Source organism: Globicephala melas, chromosome 20, assembly GCF_963455315.2.
Source record: "Globicephala melas chromosome 20, mGloMel1.2, whole genome shotgun sequence".
Classification (NCBI taxonomy): Eukaryota; Metazoa; Chordata; class Mammalia; order Artiodactyla; family Delphinidae; genus Globicephala; species Globicephala melas.
In genome coordinates this window covers 19,595,365-19,622,348 of record NC_083333.1, presented here as the reverse complement: position 1 = coordinate 19,622,348, position 26,984 = coordinate 19,595,365, and the positions used below count along the sequence as shown (strand labels likewise).

General features: G+C 56.7%; 1 protein-coding gene across 6 annotated transcripts in view; it reads right to left on the bottom strand.

Annotated features, from left to right (window-relative positions):
* The window catches only part of TOM1L2 (target of myb1 like 2 membrane trafficking protein), an 82,514-nt gene that overhangs the window by 24,322 nt on the left and 31,208 nt on the right, over positions 1–26,984 (bottom strand). For 5 of the 6 annotated variants that reach the window (XM_060291138.1, XM_060291139.1, XM_030861185.2 and 2 more), the window contains exons 2-5: positions 15,013–15,097; positions 9,311–9,389; positions 5,537–5,686; positions 1,141–1,275 (exon numbers count right to left, since the gene is read on the bottom strand). In XM_060291138.1, the coding sequence (XP_060147121.1) occupies positions 1,141–1,275; positions 5,537–5,686; positions 9,311–9,389; positions 15,013–15,097 (449 nt within the window). The remainder of the gene's footprint in view (positions 1–1,140; positions 1,276–5,536; positions 5,687–9,310; positions 9,390–15,012; positions 15,098–26,984) is intronic. The other variant, XM_060291140.1, reaches the window with a different exon arrangement.

Genomic DNA, 26,984 nt, shown 5'->3' with positions numbered 1-26,984 from the left:
TCACAGACACCGAGGCGGGCCACGGAGGCAGCCCCCAGCGCAGCCTGTGCGGGCTCTGGCCACCCTCCCACCGTCAGGACCACCTCGGGATCGGAGGGGAGGCCCTGCTGGTAAGTTTTCTAATCAGGAGCCCCCGTTTGGCACCAGAAGGTTACTTTTTGGCCTTTACAAGCGGACTAATAGAAACAGTAATTATGCAATTTACTGAACGTTCTCTGTAACTACAGGAACCGCCACGCTGCTCTGCGTCACGATTCGAAGAATAAAACAGGTTTACCACACAAAGCGCAGCAAGTGGCTTGGAGGGATCATGTGAGAGAAACGCTAGGAAAGCCCAAGTCCTCGTGCTTCCCTCTGGGCCCCTCGTGACCCCTTGAACGTGAGCCGTGCCCACGCGGGAGGCCTGCACGGCACCGTCCCTCAGAGATGGACAAACGGGGCCGTGGTAGAGGGAGCTGGGGTGGGTGCCTCTCCCAGATCCTGAGCCTCCCGGGGCTCTCCCGGGGCAGAAGAGGGCCTGGCTGCCCCCGAAAAGGAAGGATGGCGTTGCCTGGGCACCTTCCCTCCTGAAGCTGCTAGCATGTGGGAGCTGCCCTCAGCGGGCCCTCCCGGGGCTTTGCATCCCAAGGCTGGCGGGAGTCAAGGGTGACCACTCATAGCCCAAAGTAAATTTTAGATCCATGTGACTTGTCCAGTTCAAAAACCCATGAACAGGGACCTCGCCAGCCCCTCGGCGTTGCCGATGTGGAGGTGGGGCTCCTCCGGCCGCCCTGGGAGACGCGGTCCCCACACCAGACGCCTGGGCTCGGGAGAGCAGGTGCCGCGCCCCTCCCAGGATGGCTCCACCTGAGCGGCCATCTCCATGACAGCGTCCACACGGCTCCTTTGTCACCTTCTCCCACAGTTGGGGTGAAAACCGGGGCGGGTGGGGGGTCCCTGAGCCACCAGCCACCAGCCGTCTCTCTCCCGCACCTGGGGCGGGTGGGGGGGTCCCTGAGCCACCAGCCACCAGCCGTCTCTCTCCCGCACCCACTCGTTATCAACAAGAAACGCCCTGGAGCCCTAAGGAGGCTGGTGACAAGCTGCATAATTCAGAGGCTGTCCCTGCAACAGGCCCTTGGGGACGCGGCCGAGGCTCACCCGCTGGGGTGTGTGTATGGGGGACAGCGCGTCCAGGTCGGCCATGGGGAACTCCATGCCCTTCCTCTTCAGCTCTTCGTAAGCGTGCACGACGCCCGTGAGGTCAGGGCTGCTCCGGAAGGCGTCGGCCCACGCCTGGAGGGGAGGAGGGGGCCTGTTAGGGGCGACGGGGCGCTCAGGGCTGCGGCCCAGCCACCCTGCTCCTTCTGCCAGTGCCACCAGGCTGAGCACGAATGAAAGCAAAGCACAGAACTCAGTCCAGCGTGGGGCACAGCCTAGAGCGGAGACGGAGCGACCACACCGAAGCATGGGGCTGAGCCCAGGAGATGTGCCTGGCAACGTGCGGCTGGAGAGGCCGCGCCCGCAGGATGCGCGGGCACAGCGGCGTGGCCTCCACGCTCCGCGCATGAAAGTCCAGGCTGACCCTAGTAGGTCAGGGAGCCGGAGTCCACACTGCCTGGCCGCCCATCCGACGGCCGAGGTGACTGCGGCCGGGGCAGGTGCACCCGCGCTACTCACAGCGCTGGCACCAGGCGCCCGTGTGCGACAGTCCGCTGGGAAGCTCGGCCACTAGCTTCCGTTATGTAAGACACAACACGGGGAGGAAGGAACACATATTTCAAAAGGCTGCCGCTCGTCTCTGATTCAAGGAACTGTCAAAATTTATCTTTAAATTCTGTTCTTTGGAAGTTATAGAAGGTATCAAAAAAGGAAGTTCCTCCAAAGGGCAGACCCCAAGAGGGGCCCAGAGGACGAGGAACGCCGTCCTGCCTGCAGCTCTGTCACTGCCACAGGGCCCAGCTGCTTCCCCCCATCTCTGACCAAGAGGGCAGTTTCCAAAAAGCCTCGTTCAGTTTGGCTGCTGCATCTCACTGACCACAAACCCTGCCGTGAGCCTGGCCTCCCGGGGCCTGCTCATCCAACCTGCACACGCAGGGACTTAACGCCCACGTCAGGACAGCCCCTCGTGGTCACACTTCCTCCTGGACGCTGGTGGGGGGCGCGTTTCACTGCCCACGGGGAGGCGGGGAGAAGCAGGCGGCAGTCAGCTCCTCCTGGAGCCGCCTCCGGCCTTCGTTGTTGCAGAAAGACAACAGCTCCAGGGGAGCCCTTTTAACTTATGCTGCCTTCCACCCCCAGCAGACAGACATAAGAAGACCACGACTGTTCTCTCCAGTCGGCGGACACTTCTTGGGGCACCTGTCCAGCAGCGATCAGCAGGCCCCATGGACGGCCCCGCAGGGGGTACACGTGCCCAGCTGAGCAGCTACGGCCTCCTGCTTCAGGAGCCTGGCCCTGGGCCCTCGGAGGGCTGGGCTGCTCTATGGGTAGATGTGGGCCCTGGGTCGCACCCACATGCCAGCCCGGACCAGGGAGCAGGGAGAGCCTGCCTGCTGGGACGGCGCGGACACTCAGAAGGTCTGTCCCCTCCCTGGCCGTCACCCCGGGGCTCTGGGTAGCCTGCCTTGTCATGACCAGCACTGCTCGGCGCGGACACTCAGGAGGTCTGTCCCCTCCCTGGCTGTCACCCCGGGGTTCTGAGTAGCCTGCCTTGTCATGACCAGCACTGCTCGGCGCGGACACTCAGGAGAAGGTCTGTCCCCTCCCTGGCCGTCACCCCGGGGCTCTGGGCGGCCTGCCTTGCCATGACCAGCATGTCCCCTCCCTGGCCGTCACCCCGGGGCTCTGGGTAGCCTTGCCATGACCAGCTCTGCTCTTTGCCCAGGCAGCTGGGGTTGGCATCCGCTATCTAAGCAGCCAAGCAGTCCCGGCTAATCGCCCCCGTCCTGCGCGGGACCCCTGTGCAGTCTGGGTGCGGGGCTGCTAGCAGAGTCTGTGTCCACGGCAGTGCTCTCTACTGACCACACCCCTGACGCCAGCACCTTGGGGGGAAGCACAGGGCGGGAGATGCCGTGTGCCTTGGGCACCTTCCAGGCCGGTGCCCACACCTGTGCCCCCCAGCTGCCGAGTCTCCCGGGGGCACAGAGAAGGCAGTCAGACAGCATTTGTCAAGTCAGAGCGAACACGGCCTCACCGATGCGAAGATTCCTGCTGCAGGGACAGGGGAGCATGGCCACGCAGGCGGCCAGCGGACTGAGGTGACGGTGACAGCGCAGGAGCCCCTCTAGACAGCTGGCCCCGCTGAGAATCACGACCCTGCCTCAGGGGCCGTGGCCTCGGGAGGTCTGCTTCCCCACAAGAAGCCAGGGAGCGGCAGGGCAGTTGCTGTCAGAGCAGAAGGCCTGTCCTGGGAGCTGTGGGTCAGCATCACAGCGCCCGCTCACTGCCCTACGCCCTGCCCCGCCCACCCGTGCCCACGTGTCAGGGGTTGGAAGGCCCAGAGGGAGTTCCGATCTCCTTTCCCCTGGGTCGCACACCAAAGAAAGGACTAAAACCTTATGCAAACATGAGCCATTTGCTCCAGACCCCTCAAGCCTCTCACTGCTGTGGTCTCTCCCGCTGCGGAGCACAGGCTCTGGACACACAGGCTCCGGATGCGCAGGCCCAGCGGCCATGGCTCATGGGCCCAGCCGCTCCGCGGCATGTGGGATCCTCCCAGACCGGGGCACGAACCCACGTGCCCTGCATCGGCAGGCGGACTCTCAACTGCTGCGCCACCAGGGAAGCACTCGACAAAGTTTTAAATCATCCAATTTCAGATCAATAAACAATTGCTGATTTAAACAATGGGTTCCGTTCCCTGGACAAAAGGAAGCTGCTGTGCCGTCCTGCTCGTGCTCCTGGGGTTCTCACTCACAGGGACAGGGTTTCGGGAGCTGCCCATCCACAGAATCTACTGCAAGCCCGGCCACCGGCTCCCTGACACCTCCTGAGAACACAGCCCCCCCCGGCTCCCCCTGCCCCTCCCACCCCCCGCCATCAGCTCCCCTCTTCAGTGGAAAGAAAGAGAATTTTTAGACACTACTCTGGGGGGAGTGCGGGAGGCAGGGAAGAGGTTCCTTCACCAGAACCATGTCCTTTCTGTTCTGGAACAACCCCAGGAAGAGGCTGAGGGTGGCGTAGAGCGGGGGGATGTCCCACAAAGGGGACGTCACGGGAGGCCCGCCCTCTGGACAGGCCCCTCCTCCCGGGCCACCGGGAGCCCTGTCCCTTCCAGAAGGGCCTGCTGCATCTGGCACGCTGTCCTCCTGAAGGGCAGGGTCCCTTGAGCACACGAGCCCGAGGGGGTGTCTTTCCGTGCGGCCCAGGGAGGTGGGGTGGCAGGAGGGCAGCCAGAGGACACGGCTGCCTGGCTGAATGGAGGGATTAGGGGTGGAGGGGAGCGGGGAGGGACGGGCATCCTGACTTCACAGCGGACCAGACGGTGGCAAACGTGCACTGGAAACGCCAGCTCTGTGGGCCACCCTGGGACCACGATGCCTGGGATCGGCGTTCTAGGAAGGTGTCAGAGGGACGGTGGGTGGGGAGCGAGGGGGCCGTGCAAAGAGAGACTTTCTGAAGTCTCCCGTGCCTGTGGGGACACAGGTGCTGGAGACTTCAGAAAAGCTGCAGCCCTCGCCCTCCCAGGGGACCATCAGACCTTAACTTCTCATTTTAAAAGCATATTCAACATGGAAATAACATCACCTTCTTTCCAAGACGGGTTTAAAAAGGCCAACGGGATGCAAAACCTCTGTGCACCCGTCAGACGGGCTATGAGGAAGACGATGGCGAGGACGTGGGACACTAGGACACCTGCTGCAGGCGGGGTGGGGGGGGCCGCTGGCGGGGGCGCCGCGTGGGAGCAGCCTGGAGGCAGCTCCTCCAGCCCCAGCCGAGCCTTCGGAGGAGGTGGCCCTGGCCGACACCCGGACGGCACCCTCCCGAGAACCGCCCAGCTAAGCTGTTCCCGAAGCCCTGGCCCACAGAAATCAGGAGGCAATAAACGTCTGTTGCTCTAAGCTGCTAAGTCTGGGCTAACTTGTTACCGGACAATGAATAACGAACACGTCCCAAAGTGTCACCTGTGCTCTCGATGCTCCAGGCCTTTGCACACACTGCTCTCTACCTGCCATACCCCTTGCACTCTGACCTCTCCACCCAGCTTGTCACCCCTCAGGGTTCAACAGAATTGTCACGTCCTCAGTGAATCCTGAACACCACCCCCACGACCCCAGAGCTGGCCCCGCCCTGTGGCACGTGGACCCGGCACGTGGCTCCGTTAGGCTCCAGGCCTGTCCCCCACAGGCAGCCGAGGGCCAGGCACCCGGACACAGCCAGCAACGGCCAGGAGAGCCACCGCTGAGGGTGTCACCTCAGCGGGATGAGGGTAAAAAACAAGTGTTTCTCAACCAATATTTAAACCCAGAAGCACCCATCCTTTCCTCCAAATGATGGGGAAGCGTGAGGACTTGCTGCCGGGAGGCCCCGCCTTCCTCTCTCCCCGCCGACCCACCTGGATGAGAGCCAGCACCTTGTCCTGCACGATGGTTGGGGGGTTGCTCTTGGGAGAGATGATTTTGACCAGGACGCCGTCGATGAAATCCCGGTTGGCCACGAGGACGTGGAAGCGGTGGCCACAGTTCTTCACGCACGTCTCCAGCACCTGATGCGGGCGGGATGGAAACAGAGGTCACCCCCAGGGGCCAAGGAGACGTGGCCCCCTCTCCCCACTGCCGACCATCCTGCCGATGGGCTCCTCCAGAGGCAAACCCTTCTGCAGGACACAGGTGGCCCCTTGCTGGCTGGGGTCTCTGGGCCTGCACAGCAGTCGGGCGGCACCGGATCCGCACGAGAAGGGTACTGGGGTCTCAGCGGGGTCAAAACGACCAAGCATCCCTGGAAACGAGCCTCTGGGCTGGTGGCAACAGCCGGTGGATGCGGGCCCTCCCGGGCGGAGCCCACTGGAGCAGCCTGCGCTGCTGGTGAGTTACTGGACCTGGTCGTGAAGAGGCGAATGCCCCACACGGCCGCACAACCCTGCTTCCACAACTGAGACCGGCCGTGACCCGGGTCTCTCACCCCCATATGCGGTTTGTGGCCTTGGCCACATTCGAATCAACTCTGCCCCTCCTTCCTCGTCCGGAAAAGTAAGTTACACAGGCCTCGGCCACTAGAAGAGCACAGCGCTTGTGGGCTCTGAGCAATGGCCAGCGCGGGCTTGAATCTCAGGTCCACTTTCAGGGCCAGTCTGTCTGAGCTCGGCTTCCCTGCCTGCAAAGTGGGCGCGAGTGCCCTGCTGCAGGACTGCAGTTAGGGTGAGCGTGTCTGAAGCGCAGACCTGCCTGGCGGGCCAGTGCAGGAGGACGTGTCACAGGGTTACTGTCCTGGGCCCCCACCGCACGAGCGAGGGGCCTTGAGCTCACAGCACCCACTGGAGGGTCCCTCCAGCCTCGCAGGCAGCTCTCCGGACCCCTTCGCTCTCTGGAAACCCCCTGACCCGGACGATGAGCCGGCCCCTCCCACGCCGGCACCCAGGCCACAGCTGGCTGGTGGGGACTGCCTCCACGGAAGGACGTCACCAGCATCAGGGGACACTGCTGGCCGCCTTGCTTGTCCTCATTCGCCTAAACTAACTGACCACTGGTGACCCCAGGCAGCCACTCCCCGGGGCTAGGGTCGGACAACGGGGCTTTCCCTGGACAAAGCTTGGTCATGGAGAAAGTTCCTAACACTGATGTTAGGAATGTGACTGCATGGCTGACCCAGGGGAGACCCTTTCATGTTGTATGTCATTTCACTCCATCCTCACAACTCATTCACCCTTTTTAAGTGGAGGCTGTTATCCCCTTTTTTTCCCAGAGTTAAAAGGCTTAGAAGGTGAAGAAAGTGGTGTAGGTACAAATTGCTGGTCAGGCCAGAAGCAGGACAGGATCCCCTGCAGCCTCCTCTGAGCCTCCGCCCGCCCTGAGGCACAGGGCCACCCTCCTCCAAGATCAGTGAGTGCCTCAGACGACAGGCAACCACTGCCACACTCTCGTTCCCTCATTCGGTCCTTAAAATGCCCTGGACAGAGGCGGTGGGGCCGCCCGGCAGAGCAGGAGCTGTGGAAGTGCTCCCGGCTGGCAAGCCCACTGCAGGCTGCTCTACCAAAAAGGCAAATCTGTCGCTGTGGGTTGTTGGTCCTGAAACACGGTGGGAACTTTCCTGAATGCAGCTAAGGCCCGCGGAGTAGGCAAACAGCGCCTCCAAGCAGTCAGAGCAGCACTGATGACTGAGCAGGAAGCCCCAGACCTCTGACCAACTCCTATTTGGGGTACATCCTGACAACCTTGGTGGGGGCAGATATGAAGTTAAAAGGCCCTCAGGAAGCAGGAGGACTGTGATGGACGAACAGGGTTAGTTCAAGGACAAGACAGAGAAGCCACGAGAGCAGACGTGAGCCCAGGCAGTGTGTGCCAGGCTGGGCCTCCAGCGGACGAAAGATGGGTCTGCACCTTTCACAAATCTCCCAAAGGCATTACGGGATTTGCAGCAAAGGCCTGACCACATCAAAATAAATAAATACTTAGGAATAAATCTAACCAAGGAGGTGAAGGATCTGTGCCCTGAAAATTACAAGACATTGGTAAGAGAAAGTAAAGACACAAGTAAATGGAAAGGTATCCCATGTTCTCGGATCAGAAGAATTAATACTGTTAAAATGTCCACAGTACCCAAAGCCATCTACAGATTTCACAGAAACAAAAAAACAATCCTAAAACTCATATGGAACCATAAACGACCCTGAACAGCCAAAACAATCCTGAGAAAGAAGACCACAGTGGGAGACATCACACTTCCTGATTTCAAACTATATTATAAAGCTATAGTAAGCAAAACAGTGTGGTATTAGCATAAAAATAGACACACAGACCAATGGAACAGACCTGAGAGCCCAGAAATAAACCCTCACATATACTGTCAACTAACATTTCACAAGGGAGCCAAGAATACTCAACGGGGAAAGGACAGTCTCTTCAATAAATGATGTTGGGAAAATTAGATATTCACATGCAGAAGAATGAAACTGGACCTCTAACTTACACCAGTCACAAAAATTAATTTGAAACGGTCTAAAGACTTAAATGTAAGACTTAAGGAAACACTAAATGGTGGCCCTCATGCTCTACTACAGGAAGGAAGGAATGGCAGGGCCCACGGTGGAGAGATCTCCATCCCAGGCAGCTACCACGATGCTGGGCATGGAATGGGAGGTGTTTAGATGCCAGGAAAATGGCCTGCGTGCTAAGAGTTCGTGAGTTTTGCCTGTCCCTGGTGATTTCTGTTTCTGAAAACAGTTCATTTTGGGCATCACTGTGGGTTTAGTGAAAGCTGCAGTTGAAATTCTGAGGAAAAAACAAAAGCTTTCAACTCCCTGTTTCTCAACTGGTCTTTTTCTCATTATTCAAACGCCAATTCCCTGGCAGAGAACTCTAATAAGTCTTGGGTTTTCACTTGGGCAAGAAATCCAAACAGTTTCTCTGCTTTAAAAGGAACATGTTATGGCTGTTTTGGATAAACAACCCACTACTCAACCCTACAGGGAGGTCCACATGCTGACCTGTTACAGTTTCTATTAGAGGAACATGTTGTGGCCTGGTTTTTGCCACATTTGAAAAAATGTTAGCTTTCAAGACAGAAATAATACCTGAAGTTGTCCCTTTTAATTTTCTGACATCTGAAAGACGGGCAAAAACCTGGTCTGTTCCTTCCTGAAAGGAGTCACTTGCTGACTTTCCCTAGAACCTCTGCGGCGATGTTCAGTTTTTATCCCATGATCCAGTTGGCACCTCACTAGCTGTGAAGTCTGGGCAAACTTCTGGGCCTCTCCGAGCCTCAGTTTCTGCATCCGTAAAAGCGGACGATGAAACCTATTTAGGAAGGTTTCTGGAAGCATTTGAGTTAACATCTGAAGAGCTAGCCTAGTCTCGGGCAGGTGCTCGGTGGAAGTTGGCACTTTTACAAGGAGGAAGCTGACCCCTAGAGAAGCAGCTGGCCTCAGTGCCTCACAGCAGGCTGCTGGCCCCCGGGGACCCACACCCAGGCCTGTGGCTTCTCTGCTCTGGGCTTCTGCACCGGACAACACTGCCCGTGCCGCGTACCTGCTGGCTCACCCGTCTCAAAGGGTGGACACACTGGGGCGGCAGCAGGAGGCACAGCTACCCCTAGCAGCGCTCACTCCAGGCTGTCCCCCAGCTGCGGCTCCCGGACGTTCTCCCGCCCTGGGGGAGGGCAGGGGGGCACTCACCGTCAGCGCCAGCATCACCTCTCGGTAGTTCCGGTTCCCGTTGAGCCGCTTCTTCAGGGCTCGAATGGCATCCTTTGGCCTGGAGAATAGACATATGCAGATCCTGCCAATCCCACCAGAGCCCCAGCCTACAGAGTCAGGGCCACTCGTGCCAACTAGCATGTACACGAGGTTACTTGCTACCGCCCGTTTGTAAATGTGAAAGACTGGAAACAAACGAAATATCTATCAATGTGAATCAGGTTGAATTAAATTGTGCTTATCCATACAACGGAGTACTATGCAGCTGCACAGAAGAATAAACACTCTTAACGCACCAAAAATACAGACTAGCGTCATCTGCAGAGCAGGGCAGAGGGGACGCAGCCATGTGAGCTACAAAAGGACAAGGAACGCCCAGCGCACACACCTTTGCCAGGAGGGGACCCTGGAGGGAGCCGCCCCTGGGGAGGGCGCCAGGGCCGAGGAGGAGGGGCTGTTCCCCAGGTCGCAGGCTGCAGCCCTCTTGAATTCCACATCACGTGCAAGTATGATTTACCCAGAACAATAACCAGCCTGCCACTGGTGGGTTCACTGAAGGGACCCCGCCAGAGAAACACAGGCGAGAACGGCCAGGTCCCTGTGCAGAGCTGGATGTCCAGGTTCCAGGCTCTGTGGAACTCCTTTTTCCCTGAGGAAACTGAAGTCTGCTCAAAACCCTGGGAGTTGTGTGTTTTGGTACCAGATCTGACCCGGCTTCCCGGGGGCCCTGTAGGCAGAGCTGCAGGGTCCTCCAGCTGACAACAGCTCTGTCATATGCCAACTGTCTGCTCTCAGTACACACTCCTGCTGAAACCACAGCCACGCTGGGAGGCGGGTCTCCAGCCAGCCCCTGAGGGCATCTACCTGGCGCAGTGCCCGTGTCTAAGGGTCCCCCGGTGCCCATGGCCCGCTCTGGGGAACCCCGCCCTCTGCTATCACAAGTGGGCTCCTGCCGCCCACCCATCAGCAGGCCAGCATAATCTGGGTCTTTCCTAAAGTGAAGGTTCAGAAATCGGGGCCTCCTATTCCGACAGTTTGGAAATACAATCTATTTACCAGGACTTCCCTGGTGGTGCAGTGGTTAAGAATCCGCCTGCCAATGCAGGGGACACGGGTTCGAGCCCTGGTCTGGGAAGATCCCACATGCTGCAGAGCAGCTAAGCCCATGCACCACAGCTACTGAGCCTGCACTCTAGAGTCGGCGAGCCACAACTACTGAGCCTGCGCGCCTAGAGCCTGTGCTTCACAACAAGAGAAGCCACCACAATGAGAAGCCCGTGCACCGCAAAGGAGAGTAGCCCCCTCCCGCCGTGACTAGAGAAAGCCTGTGCCCAGAAACAAAGACAAAAAAAAAAAATACTCTCAAGAAGTGTGTGAGGGAGCTGGGGAAGGAGAGGGGAGCAGCTCTGCCAATCAGCCCAATTTCAACAGAAACACACAGAAGCAAGGCGAGGCTTCTAGAAGGAATAAACAGACCCGAGTCACCTGAAGCATGGCTTCCCCGCGGAACTTCTCGGCTCCCTGGGGAGGGGTCCCTGCCAGGTGTGTTTGCAGTGTGGCTGCAGTTCCCAAACAGGGGTGCTGATTTCTGCAAACATGGGGCTCGACAGGCTCTCGGCTTTGAGGACTTGGTGGCCTGGGGCTGATGAAGGTCAGCAGCCGCCGGCCAGGAGCGGGGACTGATTTCCTGTCTCAAAGGCCCCGCCGGGCACGCTCTCATCCCTCCTCTTGAACTTCCACGGGGCACTACATGGGAAGAGCCTCCCAGGGCTCTGCTCACTTGTGACTCATGGAGCTCCTGGGTTGGGGGGCACGCGGTGGCGGGAAATCAGAGAGGCAGCGGCTCCCGGGTTAGAGAGAAAGTGAAAATCCACCAAAAATCCATCGGGGAAGTGCTGCTTGAGAGGCACTGGGGACACCAAAGCAAGTACTTCTCCCTCTCCCCGGGGAAGCAGCCTCGGAGACAGAATCAAAGTCCTGTCAGAGGAACCACACAGCAGCCCATCAGACGCAGAGCAGGAAACTGGGAGAGGGGAGTGGGGTGCTGGAGCCCAGCAGAGCAGGAAAGGGCCCCAAGCAGGGGGAGAGGTCGGGGCTGCGGGAGCTGGACCCCAGACCCAGAAGAGACCTTCTCTCTGGTCATCCTGAGCCCACCTTGTCCTTCGGCTCCAGAACTGCCACCTCTGAGCTGCTTCCCACTTACCCCGCGGGGGGGCGATGCCCCGCCCCGCCCACCCTGGACACCTCCTCTCCTCCTGGCCGCCCCCTCCCAGCTGTTCCCTTGCTCCATTGCATTTATCCGGGGCTACCCCAGTTTAGAGGCTGGGGCACAAAGAGTCCATGAGCTGGGGACGGTCCAAGATGGTCATGGAAACGACCAGGTCAGGGGATGCTCACCAGAGCCGCATGTCAGAATTGCCTGAAGGGCATTTATTAAATCCACACGCCTGCTGCATCTAACCTGGCAGGTCTGGGTGAGGCCCGGTAAACAGGGTCTAAAACATCCCGGGGAGGTCATCTAGCCAGGGCACTCCTGCCTAGTGACCAAGGGTCCAGGACACGAGGGACAGCCACACAAGGCCCCAGGCTGGAGGTGACCTCAGCCTGGGTGTTAGGGCAAGCCCAGGGAGGGGCCTGCAGGACAGCTCACCAAATCGGTGCCCAGCAGGACCGTCTCCCAGAGGTGAGCTCCGAATAAATAAAGGGAGCACAGACAGAGCTCCCATGCTAGAGCCTGAGCCCCTCATCATTAAAATGGTCTGGCCCTGCCCTGTCGGGCTGGAGGGTGCTGCCTGAGCTGGTGTGGGCCGGGGCTTCGCATGGGCCGGGCACAGGGCGGGGCAGTGAAGCCACGAGCGGCCACTGCTGGGGCCCACTTTATACCCGAGCGGACCGAGACGGGAGGGGAACCCACCCAGGGTCACCCAGGCCCCTGGTCCCTCTCTCCTGCCCTGCCATCCACCCACCTTGCCCGCTGACCCCTGGGCGGCTGCTGGACCCCACCTGGATGCCCCTCCCCAGGCGCCTGGCACTGGTCTCCCTCGTGGAGCTCATGTCGCCCTGGGTCACGACCCCCTTCGTCCTCAGGCCCTGAGTCCCCAGGGACTTTATCCACTTACTCTCTTACCTCACGAATGTGTCCAGGTGGTGGAGATGTGGCCGTAAGGAAGACAGATGCCTGCCTTAGGGAGCTCGGGGCCCAGGGCTTTGGGGGCGAGACAGACACTCCCTCCCACACACATCAGAACACACGAGTTTGAGCTGTGGCGAGCCCAAGTACAATACGGGCTGTGAGGGGATCACACAATGGGGGCTTATCCGCGGGGCGTTGGGACAGGGAGAGGGCAGGCTTCCCCTCATTCAGGAAGAGGCCGACAGCAGGGGCCAGGACCCTCCCTCGACAAGGCAGGGGGAGGGGCTGTGCTCCAGCCCCCATGGGACGAGGACGCTCCGTTCCGACACGTGTGCATGTTCCACGCTTCCTGGGGACCCGCAAGCTGGGCATGAGAGTGGGAGGTTCACGGAACCAAAAGACCAGCGGGGCCAGAGAGACGTCAGGAAGGCCCGTGGGTGAGGGAGGAGCTCGGTGTGGCAGACGGAGGGGCGGGCGACATGGGCAAAGGGAGCTAGAGTGCCCGCGGCCTGAGCCCCCTTCCGGCCTCTGGTCCAGATGCCCATCCCACCCCCCCGCACTTCCCACTTCCTCCCCTCTGCACCCACGGCCTCGGCCACCCGTCCAGCACCCGCCTCGGCCTCCAGAGGCCACGCCCCACCCGTGGGCTCAATAAACGTGGACAGGCCGGGGGCGGGGTGGGCAGGAAGGAGGCCAGGGGCTGCGGGGTTAAAATGCCTTCTCCTCAACACATCTTGTCTCCTGCCAGGACCGAGCTGGTCGCCTGCAGCTCCCCTCCCAGAGGGCTCCCAACCTGCTGCCCCTAGGGCGGCCGAGCCCTCCACCCCTCCCGCCAGTGCCGCCTGGGAAGGGCTTGAACCTTAGCTGAACCTCCAACCCGGCCTGCTGGGCCTCGGGATGCAGCTGCCCCGAACCTCGGATTATCTATCCTGTCTCTCTTCTCAGGCCCACGGCACAAATTCCACCGGCTCCGCCTTCAGGAATGCTCAGACTCTCATGGCTTTTCACCCCCTCTACTGCCACCCCAGTCAAAGCTGCCATCGCTTCACACCAGGGTGATTGTGACAGCCCCAGCCCAGCCGTCCTGGGCATGGCAGCCAGCGTGGTCCCTAAAATGAACCTCAGGGACTTCCCTGGTGGTCCGGTGGCTAAGACTCCATGCTCCCAATGCAGGGGACCCGGGTTCAATCCCTCGTCAGGGAACTAGATCCTGCATGCCGCAACTAAGAGTCCACATGCTGCAGCTAAAGATCCCAAGTGCTGCAATTAAGACCTGGTGGAGCCAGATAAATTTAAACACAAAAAAAACTATAAAAAAAAATAAAATGGGGACTTCCCCAGTGGTCCAGGGGTAAAGAATCCACCTTACAATGCAGGGGACGTGGGTTCGATCCCTGGTCAGGGAGCTAAGATCCCACATGCCGCGGAGCAACTAAGCCCACATGCCACAAACTACAGAGCCCACACCACAACTACAGGAGAGAAAACCCACGCGCCACAACTAGAGAGAAGCCCGCGCGCCACAAGGAAAGATCCCGCATGCCTCAATTGAGACTTGATGCAGCCAAAAATAAATTAAATAAATCATAAATAAATCTTAAAAAATAAATAAATAAGATGAACCTCAGACCAAGTGGAAGACAGGGTCCCTGCCTGGATCCCGGCCCCCCGGCCCCAGTGCTGTCCCTCAGACGCAACAGAGCCCCTCTGTCCTGGGACTGTGCGCTGGGAAGCCCTTCCCTGGCCTGGTGCTCACACCTCCGCCCCTCGAGCCACCTGGGCCAGGCCCTCCTGGGTGACTTGTTCACAAGCACTCACCCCCAGCTCTTCCTCCCCAGCCATGTCACCAGCTGACCTGGGTGCGTGGTAACTGTCCTGCTCGTGGCGCAGGGGAGGGACTCTGTCTGTCCCGTCCCTGCTGTGCCCTCAGTACTCACTCTGGGACCCGGCATGAGGTGGTCACTCAGGACATGTTTGTTGAATGAAGGCAGGGCCAACCGTCAGAGGCTGGTCTCCAGCCTCCACGTGGCAAGGCCAGTAAGGACAGCGCCAAGGCCAGGGCTGCCCAGGTCTGGAGAGGGTTTAAGAGGGCGTGGCTACCGTAAATTCCATTTTTACAGTGTGGACAGAGGGCCACATACCGACTAATTTGGAAGCAGTACACATGGAATGTACCTGTGATGCAGAAGAGGACGTAAATACAGCAGCAAGAACAGACCCGGCAGCGCAGGGGTGGGGGGCCTGGGCCTCACAAGTCTTCCCCGCGCCCCGCCTTCCACTACCCCACAGACCCCGGGGGCCTCTCCCTCCTGGGACTCCAGCCAGTCCCCAGGGCTGCAGAAGGCGGGAGGAGGTGGGGATCGTGCTGCAGGGGACCCCGAAGCCAAGCAACGTCATTCCCCTTGTGATTAAGAGGCGGTCACTGCTCTGACTGCGGGCGGGGGGAGGACGGTGAGGAAAACCACTTGTCAGACGTCAGGGCAGCGGGCTGCACACAGACCGACTCGAGCGGCCCGCCGCCCGCCTGCCCTGGGTGGGGGACACGCACCCTTCCTCCGTCTCATTGATGATGTCGCAGATCTCCATGTTCAGCGTCCAGTCCTCGCTCTGCAGGGAGCCGTCTGTAGCCTTTTCTGCAAATTCAGAAAGAAAACTGGCTTACACTTCTCCTGGAATAAGGACCCCGGCGGGGAAGAGGAGGGACCCGGACCCACCCCACTCTCCCACCAGGCAGATGGGCTGAGCCGACAGCACCTCTGGGTGCTGCTCCCACGAGAATACCTGGGAGGGGGGCCGGGGGCTGACTCCTAAGCCTGCCCTTCATTCACCAAACTCCCATGAGCTAGAACTAGAACTCTCAGAAGAGAACGCAGGGGAAAGGCTTCATGACATCGGGTGTGGCAATGATTCTACTCATGGATGTGACAACAAAAGCACAGGCAACGGAAGAAAAAATAGATAAACCGGACTGCACAGAAATTTAAAACTTTCTGTGCATTAAAAGACACAACCAACAGAGTAAAAACGGAGCAACCTACGGAATGTTAGAAAATATTTGCAAATCTGAGAAGGAGTTAGTATCCTTTAGAATAAATAAAGAAGACCTGAACAGACATTTCTCCAAAAAAGATATACGAATGGCCAATAAGTCCATGAAAAAAAAAGTGTTAAAAATCACTAGTCATTAGGGAAATGCAAATCAAAACAACGAGATACCACCTCACACCCACTAGGACGGCTGCTATCAAAAAAAACAGAAAGTAGGGACTCCCCTGGTGGTCCAGTGGCTAAGACTCTGTGTTCCCAATGCAGGGGGCCCAGGTTCGATCCCTGGTGGGGGAACTAGATCCCACATGCGTGACACAACTAAGAAGCCCGCATGCCGCAACTAAAAGACCCCTTTGCCACAATGAAGATCCAGTTACATAAAACAGCCATAAATAAAATATATATTAAAAAAAACAGAAAATAACAAGTGCTGGAGAGGATGTGGAGAAACTGCTTGTGCACTGTTGGTGGGAATGGAAAATGATATAGCCCTTATAAAAAATATGGCAGGGGGCTTCCCTGGTGGCGCAGTGGTTGAGAGTCCGCCTGCCAATGCAGGGGACACGGGTTCATGCCCCGGTCTGGGAAGATCCCACATGCCGCGGAGCAGCTGGGCCCGTGAGCCATGGCCACTGAGCCTGCGCGTCCGGAGCCTGTGCTCTGCAGCGGGAGAGGCTACAACAGTGAGAGGCCCGCGTACTGCAAAAAAAAAAGAAAAAAAAATATGGCAGGTCCTCAAATTATCAAAAAGAGAACTACCATATGATCCAGAAATTCCACTTTTGGGTACACACCCAAAAAGAGTTTCAAAAGAGTTGAAAGTAGGATCTCAAAGAGGTATTTTCACATTCATGTTCACAGCAGCTTTATTCACAATAGCCAGGAAGCAACCCAGGTGTCTAGACACAGATGATGGATAAACAAAATGTGGTAGGTTTACACAATGGAATATTATTCAGCCTTAAAAGGGAAGGAAATTCTGACACCTGCTCCAACATGAATAGAACCTCAAGGATATTATGCTGAGTGAAACAAGCCAGATACAAAAAGATAAATACTGTGTGATTCCACTTATTTGAGCATCCTAAAGTAGTCAAATTCATAGAGAGAAAGTAGAATGGCGGGTGCCAGAGGCTGGGGGAAGGAGGTGGTGAGTTGCTGCTGAATGCGGACAGAGCTTCAGTTTTGCAAGACGAGAAAGGTCTATAGAGCGGTTGCACGACAATGTGAATGTATTTAACACTTAAAAATGGTGAAGATGGCCAATTTTGTTATGTGTATTTTGACACAATTAAAAATTAAAAAAAAAAAAAAATCCCCCTAAGGTAGGCATGATTCTCTCCCACATTTAGAAAGAAGGAAGTGAGGCTCAGAGGTTGGGTCCTTGGCCGGGATCACATAGCTGAGTTGGTGGCACTGACATCCGGTCTCAGGTCTGTCTGTCTCTAACGCCTAGGCATTTGCTGATATGGCCTCAGCAGTTAGCACAGGCGAGTTTGGACCCAACGTTGGGATCTTAGCTGAATTCCAAGCCTGCCCCATCCTAACTGCACAATACTCAAGAGGGAGACCATCATCCCCCTTTCAACAAAAGCTTCAAACAACCCGCACTTCCACTGACGCTCCATAAAAACCCCGCGACCTCCGTATGTGTTGGAAGTGGCCTTGTTTTACCGGAGGCAGCTGCGGAGAAGGGACGCTTGCTTTGTACACAACACCCTGGAGCTCACACGCCCAAACGAAGGCTGTCCTTACAAGCGGTGAGCACACACTCCAAACAGCTACTGCTACTGCTCCAAACATCTGTGCAACAGCCTTCAGTCTGCATGGAAAAAGCCTCACTGCTTTAATTTTTACCGAAAAGGCTATATCCCCAAAATTTTCACCCCCTTTATTCGTCACCCTGGGCACCTAGACTCCCTACCCGCGAATGAGCAAACCTGCCCCCAAGCGGTGAGAGTCACCCCTGATGAGCCCATGCGTGCGGTGGGCTGGGCGGGGGGCGGGGGTCTCAACCACCAGAGCCCACAGTGCCACTTGGCAGGAGCATTTGATCGGGGGAGAGCAGGGGCAGGCACGCGGGAGGAATGGCCAAAGCACCGTCCAGTCTAGAGAAGGGAAGACCGAGGGCAGAGGCTGCTCGAGGTGAGGGCAGAACGAGGCAGCGTCGGGACGACCCTTGCCCCCACACCCCACCCCACCCCCGCTCGCCCAGCCACTCGGCTCTCTGAAGGGCCCTCCCCTTCAAGGTGTCCACGCCCAGAGGAGGGGACTCCCCCCAGGGGCCACACAGCAGGGGTGTCTGCGGCCACAAACCCAGTGGCCTCCTAATAAAGCCGTCCTGCCTGCGACCCTACGGAGCCAGCGAAGGGACAGGCCAGCTGGCCAAAGGGCCGCCCTCCGGCGGTGGTCTGGCCAGTCACAGCACGGGCCACGGCACAGACTCGGGAAGAGAGAGCGGCAGTGGCACCGTGGCAGGGCCACGGGGACACTGTCTTGGAGGCTTAACAGAGGAAACGTTCAATCAATGAACCTCACATCCAAGTTAGGGGTAGCAGCAGAGTCCATGAACCTCCCCCTCCCCCGGCACCGGGAAGGGGGTCAAAGGCATGAGAACCCATCCTCGGGGTCAGCGCTTTCCATCCAATTACCGGCGTTCTGAGTTTTCAAGCTAAAAGATAGATACTCCTTTTGATTATAAAGAACCAACCCCCAAAGAATGCTGCTTTCTTTTCATTTTGCTGGATATGCCACAGAAATGCAGCTGTGGGTATTTGGCTCGGCTGAGACAGATGAAGGAGGTACGGCTGACAAAGGAGCTCAAATCAGTTCTCGTTTTCCTCTCCTCATAAAAGAATTCCCCCAGCAACAGAACTGAGTTGGATCTGATTGCCCTGCAACTGTGGCCACTCCCACGGGCTCCCTCCCTCCGTCCTGTCCCCAGGCCAGAGGACGCAAAGTTCAGGCTCATTTCTTTTATCACGTAAATTGTCAAAACAGAAGATAAATCCTGGTGCAACAGCAGAAACACAATGCTCCAGGGGACAAGGGCCAAGTCATTCCCGCCAGCTAGCCCTTGGGATGGAGAAAGATCAAAGCACCAGTGACCCGAGCTGCAAAGGGCTGACCTTTTAGAGGTCCCCGGTGATATGCTAATGACCAGGGGCTGAGCAGGCCTGGGCAGGGCAGGGCTGGACAGGGCTGTGAAGGGCAGGGCTGTGAAGGGGCAGACACAGCTCCCATTAAACCTTCAGCGTAAAAGAGTATGTCATCCTGATGCTGTTGCCATGGCATTTTCTCCATTCAGAAAAGGCTGCCTCCTGCCTGGTGCGGGCTGGGGGCCAGGGCGCCTTGAAGGTCGACCCTGGGACTTCCCTAGCGGTCCAGTGGTTAAGGCTCCGCGCTTCCACTGCAGGGGGCACGGGTTTGATACCTGGTGGGGGGCCGCTCGACCCTGCCAGCCATGACAGTGCCCTCTCCCAGCAGGGCTTTTCTCCAGCAGCCCACCCCTCACCCCTCCCACGCAGTGGGAAATCCCAGGCGGTCCTGCTGGGAGGAGCCTCGAGACCCAGTGGCTTGGTTTCTTGGCTGCGGACGTCCACACTCTGCTGTGAAATGGAGCAACTTCAGAAACAGCCAGCCCCAGAAGGCGGAAGAGGCTGGATTAGCATTTTTGCATTCAGCAACATCCTTCTGGTGAGAATGGAGGAAAAAACAGCCAAATTTTCTACCTCCCCAACAATCGAGAGTGTGAGAAGGAGCCCAGAGGTGCCGGCGCAAAGAAACAGCGTTCCGGGTTGCTTCGTGCCCGGTGTGGAGAACGGAGGAAAGGGGGTCCGGATGGGCAAGGAGCTCATCTGATGATACGCACCAATGACGGAAGCAGCCATCTGGATTCCGCATTGCTACATGCTAGTGGGGCAGGTGGGCACAGACCAGCCAGGGGGAAAGAAAAATCAACCCCAACACTGTACTCAGAGCCATGGTGGCCGCTTGCTCCAGATTCCTAACCTGCTCTGTGAATGCTAATTGCAGCTGGCCCTCTTCCACTGGAGAGCCTCGCCCCTACTTTATGGGATGTCCTTTTCTACGCCAGCAGGCCCCACTCCTCCTTCACCCCTCTTAAAAGGCAGATAAAGTACATCTGAACAGCCCGCAGACTACAGAGGCAGCTTCCTCTGGAACTTTAAGGCAAAATAAAACCCCGTGGTCCCCATGCCATGTACTTGAGATTAGCAGCCTGAGAAGTGCCCTGCACCGTCCTTGACCTGCGGGCAGGGAGAGGGAGACGGCCAGTCGTGACCCAGTCCAACCACAGCACTGGGGCCCCGATCCCTGGGCCCTAGTGCCACGGGGCCATGGGGAAGTGAGTGGCAACCCCGCCCCTGCCCACCAACTGTGACAGACCACGGCAAGCCCCTGTAAGCAGGGCACATAGGACAAGACAAGCCAGGAAGAACCAGCCAGAGCTGGTGTGAAGTCCTCAGGGACTGGGTAAGCCCCTCTCCCCCACCCCGCAGCTGGAGAGGGCAGCGGGGTGGGTGGTGATGGAGAACTTGCTTCCAACCTTGGCTGCAGGTGAGACACCCCTGCCTGGGTCCCGCCCTGTGCCTTCCCACCAGAACCTGTGGGCACGAGGCAGGGACAGACAGACGTGTTCCAACAGCGCCAGGGGGCTGGGGGTCCCGCCCCGGGGAAGGAACGGGACACAGTCCTCCAGCTAACAGCCACTGAGGGCTGGGCATGGGGAAACAGCAGGAGGCAAGACAGACCGAGTCCCTGCCCTGCAGCTCGAGGACCCTGGCTCCAGTCCTGGCTCTGCCTGAGCTCCTGGACTCTGCTTCCCTTTTCTTCTCTGGTTCCTTCTCTAGGTGTTGTTTCCCGCCAAATGAGGCAACAGGTCTCAGTGATCTCTGATCCCCCCAGTCCCCTACCCCACTCTGACAGTACATTGGCCTATGATTTCTTTTCTTCTTTTTTTGGTGATTTTTAAAATAATATTTATTTATTTGGCTGTGCCGGGTCTTAGTTGCGGTACGTGGGATCTTTAGTTGCGGCACGCGGACTCTTAGTTGCGGCATGTGGAATCTAGTTCCCCGACCAGGGATTGAACCCGGGCCCCCTGCATTGGGAGCTCAGTGTCTTAACTACTGGGCCACCAGGGAAGTCCCCCATGATTTTTTTTGTGTGTGTGGTAAAATATACACAACATAAAATTTACCACCTTAGCCATTTCTAAACGCACAGCTCAGTGGCATTCCGTGCATGCATGTTGTGTGCAACCGCCATCGCCATCGCCTCCAGAAATTATTCATCTTCCCAAGCTGAAACTCTGTCTCCATGAAACCCTCACTCCCATCCCCCTCCCCCAGCTGCTGGCACCCACCCTTCTGCTTTCTGTCTTTAGGAAGTGACCCCTCTAAGTACCTCACATAAATGGATTCATACAATATTTGTCCTTTTTGTGACTGGCTTACTTCACGGAGCATAATTTTCTCAAGATTCATCCATGTTGGAGCAAGTGTCAGGATTTTCTTCTTTTCTAAGGCTGAATAATACTCCATTGCGCGTAGAGACCACACTTTGTTTATTCATCTGTATGGGCTGTTTCCACCTTTTGGCTACAGTGAATGATGCGGCTATGAACATTGGTGTGCAAATACCGGTTTGAGTCCCTGCCTTCCGTTCTTTTGGGTGTATACCTAGAAGTGGGATTGGTGGTCATACGGTGATTCTATGTTTAACTTTTTGAGGAACTGCCAGACTGTTTCCCCCAGCGGCTGCACCATTTTATGCTCCCAGCAGCAGTGCACAAGGGTTCCAATTTCTCCACACCCTCGTCTCCTTGTTATTTTGTATCTCATCACAGTCTTGATTTGCATTTCCTAATGACTTAGTGATGTTGAGCACCTTTTCACATGCTTATTGGCCAACTGTATATCTTCTTTGGGTAAATGTCTATTCAAGTCCATTTTTAAATTGGGTAGTTTGGTTTTTTTTGTTGTTGAGTTGTAGAAGTTATTTAATTTTTATTTATTTATTCATTTTTGGCTGTGTTGGGTCTTCGTTGCTGTGTGCGGGCTTTCTCTAGTTGTGGTGAGCGGGGCCTGCTCTTTGTTGAGGAGCACGGGCTCTAGGCACGCGGGCTCCAGTAGTTGTGGCACACACGCTCAGTAGTTGTGGCACACAGGCTCTAGAGCACAGGCTCAGTAGTTGTGGCACACGGGCTTAGTTGCTCCGTGGCATGTGGGACCTTCCCGGACCAGGGCTCGAACCTGTCCGCGTCCCCGGCACTGGCAGGCAGATTCTTAACCACTGCGCCACCAGGGAAGTCCCTAGAAGTTATTTATATATTCTAGAAATTAATCCTTTATCAGATACATGCTTTGCAAATATTTTCTCCCATTTTGTGGGCTGTGTTTTCCTCTTTTGATAACGTCCTTTCATGCACAAAAGTTTCCAATTTTGATTAAGTCTGGTTTATCTATTTTTTTCTTTTGGTGTCATATCCAAGAAATCATTGCTAAATCCAGTGTCATGAAGCTATCCCCCTGTTTTCTCCTAAAACGTTTAGAGTTTTAGCTCTTATGTTTAGGTCTTTGCCCTATTTTGAGTTAAGTTTTCTATATGGTATAAGGTATGGGTCCCACTTCATTCTTTTACATGGGGATATCCAGTTTTCCCAGCACCATCTGTTGGAAAGACTGTCTTTTTCCCACTAAACGGTCTTGGCACCCATGTCAAAAATCAGTCGAGCATATATGGGAAGATTTACTTCCAGGCTCTCTATTCTATCCCATTGGTGTACATCTGTCCTTATGCCAGCGCCACGCTGTTCTCATTGCTGTAAATTCTGAATCAGGAAAGCTGAGTCCTCTAACTTTGTGCTTCTTTTTCAAGGTTGTTTTGGCTACTTGGAGTCCCCGAGGTTCCATCTGAATTTTCGGATGGAGTTTTTTATTTCTGCAAAAAATGCTGGTGGGCTTTCGATGCGGGTTTCATTGAATCTGCAGATCACTTCGGGTAGTATTGTCATCTTAAAAGTACTAAGTCTTCAACCCATGAATATGGGTTGTCTTTCCATGTATTTATCTTCTTTCCTTCCTTTCAGCAATGTTTTGTAGTTTTCAGTGTATAAGTCTCTTACCTCCTTGGTTAATTCCTAGGGATTCTATTCTTTTTCATGCTATTATAAATGAAATTGTTTTCTCAATTTCCTTTTCAGATTGTTCAGTGTTAGTGTATAGAAATACAGCTGATTCTTGAGTGTTGATTTTTTTATCCTGAAGCTTTGCTGAATCTATTAATTCTAACACTTTTTTTTTTCATGAAATCTTTAGGTTTTCTACATACAAGGTTATGTCATCTGTGAACAGAGATAATTTTACTTCTTTCTTTCCCATTTGGATGTCCTTTATTTCTTTTCTGCTGTAATTGCTCCAGCAAGGACTCCCAGTACCATGTTGAATAGAAGTGGTGAAAGTTAGCATTCCTGGGCTTACATAGAACTTCACCAAACCCGATCATCACTGTGAGAGCAAATGAAGGGAAGAGGAGACCCATCGGAGCTGAGCCCTCATTTCAGGAAAAGGTAGGTTACCTGCCCGAGTGTGAAAGCGGGAGCCACATCCGGGTCCAGAGGACTCTGCCAGCCAAGGGGCCTTGTATCTGCGTTCCGCCCCCAGGAGGTTACTTGGACTTCTCCGGCCTGGAAAGCCTTCGCCCCCGCCAGCCTGCCCATGTCTAGTGTTGCCGCCACGTCCTCCCCCGAGCCTCCTTAGATACCATCCCTAGGGATGCTTCTGACAGGCGCCAGCACCTGACGGTACAGTCCATGCAAGGGCCAAGTTCTCAAGGCCGTTCCAACTCTGTTCTGGGAGGTTCTCCCAATGTGACGGCCGTAACAAACCGTGGGGGTACCTGGCTTCCCGTCTAAACCTGCAGCTGCACGAAGGCAGCACGTCTCCGCATCCGCGGCAGGGCCTGGCCTGGCCTGTGATGCCAAGCAGTGATGACCGCACACCCTCTGCGGCCCTGGGCGCTGGGCCCTGGGTGGCCTGGGGAGATCAGCGCTGGGCGCCAGCTGTCCCCAGGGTCTCCCTCTGGGCTCAGAAGCAGGAGAAACAGGCGTGACTGTGGAGTCTGAGCAGGGAGTTGGAACCCACGCTTTGGTGGCTTCAAACTTCAGCCAATTACTGTGTGACCCCCGGAACGCAACCTCTTTAAGGCTTTCCGTCATCTCTAAGATGCGATAATCACAGCGGGTTTTCTCACGTGGCAGCTGTGAAATGAACTAAGCACGAAACAGGAAGCACTGCAGAGCCCATGACTCAGTGGCCTCCCCCCGCCCCGCCCCCGTGCCATGGCCCCCCACACCCTTCCCTCGCATTCCCATGTCACCACTGCCACCTACAGGTAAACAGCCGCCCACCAGCCACCCCGGCCGCTTGATGCCCAGGAGCCTGCAGATACCCAGCTTCCTGATTTCTGGGTTTCTGCGCCACAGGGGCTCCCCTTCCGGAAGGAAGCGCCCAACGGCCCGGCCCACCTGCGAGGCAGAGGCACCGTTTCCTCAGGGATCCAAACGCTGAAGCTCCCAGGTCTCAGAGCCCAGCCGGTAAGATTGCCTACGAGTCACTCACGACACACGTCACATCTCCCGACTCTGGACATGGGCCCTGGGCAGGCTGCCCGTGCCCCGCCGGCCACGTCTCACCCTCAGAGCTGCCACCTCTGACCTCGCGTCGTCAAGGCGCCGGTGCGCACTCCTCTCGCACAGCAGGAGCGCAAGGGGAGGGAATCCGGTGTCCAGCGAGCACACCTTCTGTTGGGCCGGGCTCTTCACAGACTCGTCTTATGTACCCCAGACCCGCCCCCATGGAGGGCAGCCCGTCTCAGAGGGGAAGACAGTGAGGCCAAGGGGTGATCAGCCCGATGGCGACAGCGCACCGCCTGCAGGGAGCAGCGACCAAGGTCACCCTGGCGCACGCAGCCTGGGACCCCGACACCCACAGACAAGGCTGGGGCCTCGAGAGCAGCCAGGGCCCCAGTCCCCGGCCACAGCCTGCCCTCCTGATTTCCCAGGTGGAGCTGAGAAGGCCTGGGCCGAGAAGTGAACAGGCAGCAGGGGTGAGGGATCAAGTGCAATCGGCTGCCAGGTCAACTCTCTCCTTGTTCTTTCTTTTTTCGTTAATAAACTTTTAATATTGGAATAATTTCAGATTTCCTGAGAAGTCGCAGAGATTGTGTAAGGGTCCCTATGTGCCCTTCTCCCAGTTTCTGCTAATGTTAACATCTTACAGAACCGCTGCTCACGTGTCAAAACTGAAAAATTAACATCGGCAGAGAACTACTAACTAAACTCCAGGCTTTATTCGGATTTCTCCGTTTTTCCACTAAAATACCCTTTTTGTCCAGGATCCAATCCAGAATACCACACTGCATTTAGTCTTCTCTTTTTAATCTCCTATTCTCTTTAAAGACTGACAAATTCACAAAATCACTAACTTACTCTCCCACCTGGAGAGCTCGGTTCCAAGGGGCAGCTCTGTCCGAGCCCCAACTCCACGACGGCCTAATTAGGACACCACACGCTCCCCTCCCGCAACAAAGAGGCCCTTCAGGCCAGCCCGCAGCAGAGAGGAGACGCCTGTCAGCCTCACAGGCCCCAGGCTGCTGACCCAAGTTCTTTTTAACTGGGACCCCCCCCTTGGGGGTCCCCAGCTTAGGTGCACGTGGGTGTGTCCTCTAGAGGCAGAGACACGGGGCACCCGATGGAGCATTTCCAGAGTAGGTACAGGCGGGTGCGGGACGGGGGCTGGGGGCGCCGACTTAGGGCCGGGTGGGCAGCTGGGGGCGCAGGGCTCTGCAGGAGCCGGGCCAGGCCGCGAGCGCGGGGCCGCCGGAGTCTCCGGCTGTTATCCGACAGCCAGGCCGCTGGGCCGGTTGACGGGAAGAGAAAGGTCCAGTGGGGGGCTGGTGCTCAGGTCAGAGCTGCAGGAAATCGAGCTGACCTGCGGCTCTGGGGCTGCTGGCCTCGCCCATGCGCACCCCCAGGGCAGAGGCGAGGGCAAGGGGCCGAGCCACGGAAGGCTTCCCAGTTCAAGCCCAAACCATCTGACCGTGGCCACATTCCTCCAGCTCTCTCAGCTGCAGCTTAGTCATCCATAAAAACGGGCACACAACAGTCCCTTCCCCTCACAGGGGGTGAGTACTAAGTGAGTTAGTGAGTGTGCAACAGACAGGACCTACCTCAAGCCTTCTGTGGACGGGAGCTCAGGAAGGCAGAGGAGCCGCCTCCACGGCTTTTAGGGTGCTCCTAGTGTGTGGACGGACAGGACCACGACCAGGACAGGCTGCACCCCGCCGGCCAGGCACCCATCAGCCAACGAGACTAGCCAGGGACCACAGCCGTCACCATGAACGACACCAAAAAGGAAGGTCTCCTTCCAGCCTCAAAGACCAATTACAAAACTCCCAGCCTGGAGGAAGCCTCCCCCAAGTTCCCCAGGGCTCACCCTGGCTGTGCTCGGTGAAGCCTGAGTGTGTGGCCCCATTCCTGCAAAGAGCTGGCCCCCGGAACCAGGTCCAGAGGAACAGGCTCCTGGCCACCCGCTCACAGCTTCTGTGGGGACCAGGCGAAAACAACCCCTCGAATGGGGCTCACATGTTAGCAGATGTTTCCCACCTGGAGGTCTAGCCCGAGGAGGAAGAGCAGCTGATAAGAACAAATACCGCGTCGGAGCAACGAAGCGAAATTCCTACTCCTGAATCAACACACACTTTTAAAAGAACGATGCGCACTGCTGGGACGGCTATCGGGAGACCAGGGCATCACCTCCCTGGCGGCCACACACCTTTAAGAACCTTCTGGAAAAACAACAGACATCCAGGGGCATGCTGTAAAAGATTCTTGTCCTTTGACCTAACAATCTTTTTAGGACTCTTAGCTTAAAGGGATATTTCAAATAAAAAAGCTACCCAGCCCAGCAATTGCACCCCTGGGTCACCCAAGAGACATGAAGACATCTTTCCACATGAACACCTGCACCTGAACGTCATGGCAGCACTATTCATAACAGCCAAAACGCTGAAATAACCCATGTCCATCAACTGAAGAACAGATGAAGATCCATACAATGGAATAACACTTGGCAGTAAAAAGGAAAGAAATGCAGATGTGTGTTCCAACATGGATGGACCCTGAGGCACTGTGCCAACTGAAAGAAGCCAGACGGGGCTCCCTGGGGGCGCAGGGGTCAGGAACCCGCCACCAGCGCAGGGGACACGGGCTCCAGCCCTGCGCCGGGAAGATCCCACATGCCGCGGAGCAACTAAGCCCGTGCGCCACAACTACTGAGCCTGCGCTCTAGAGTCCGTGAGCCGCAACTACTGAGCCCGCGTGCCACAACTACTGAAGCCCGCGTGCCTAGAGCCCATGCTCCGCAACAGGAGAGGCCACCGCAATGAGAA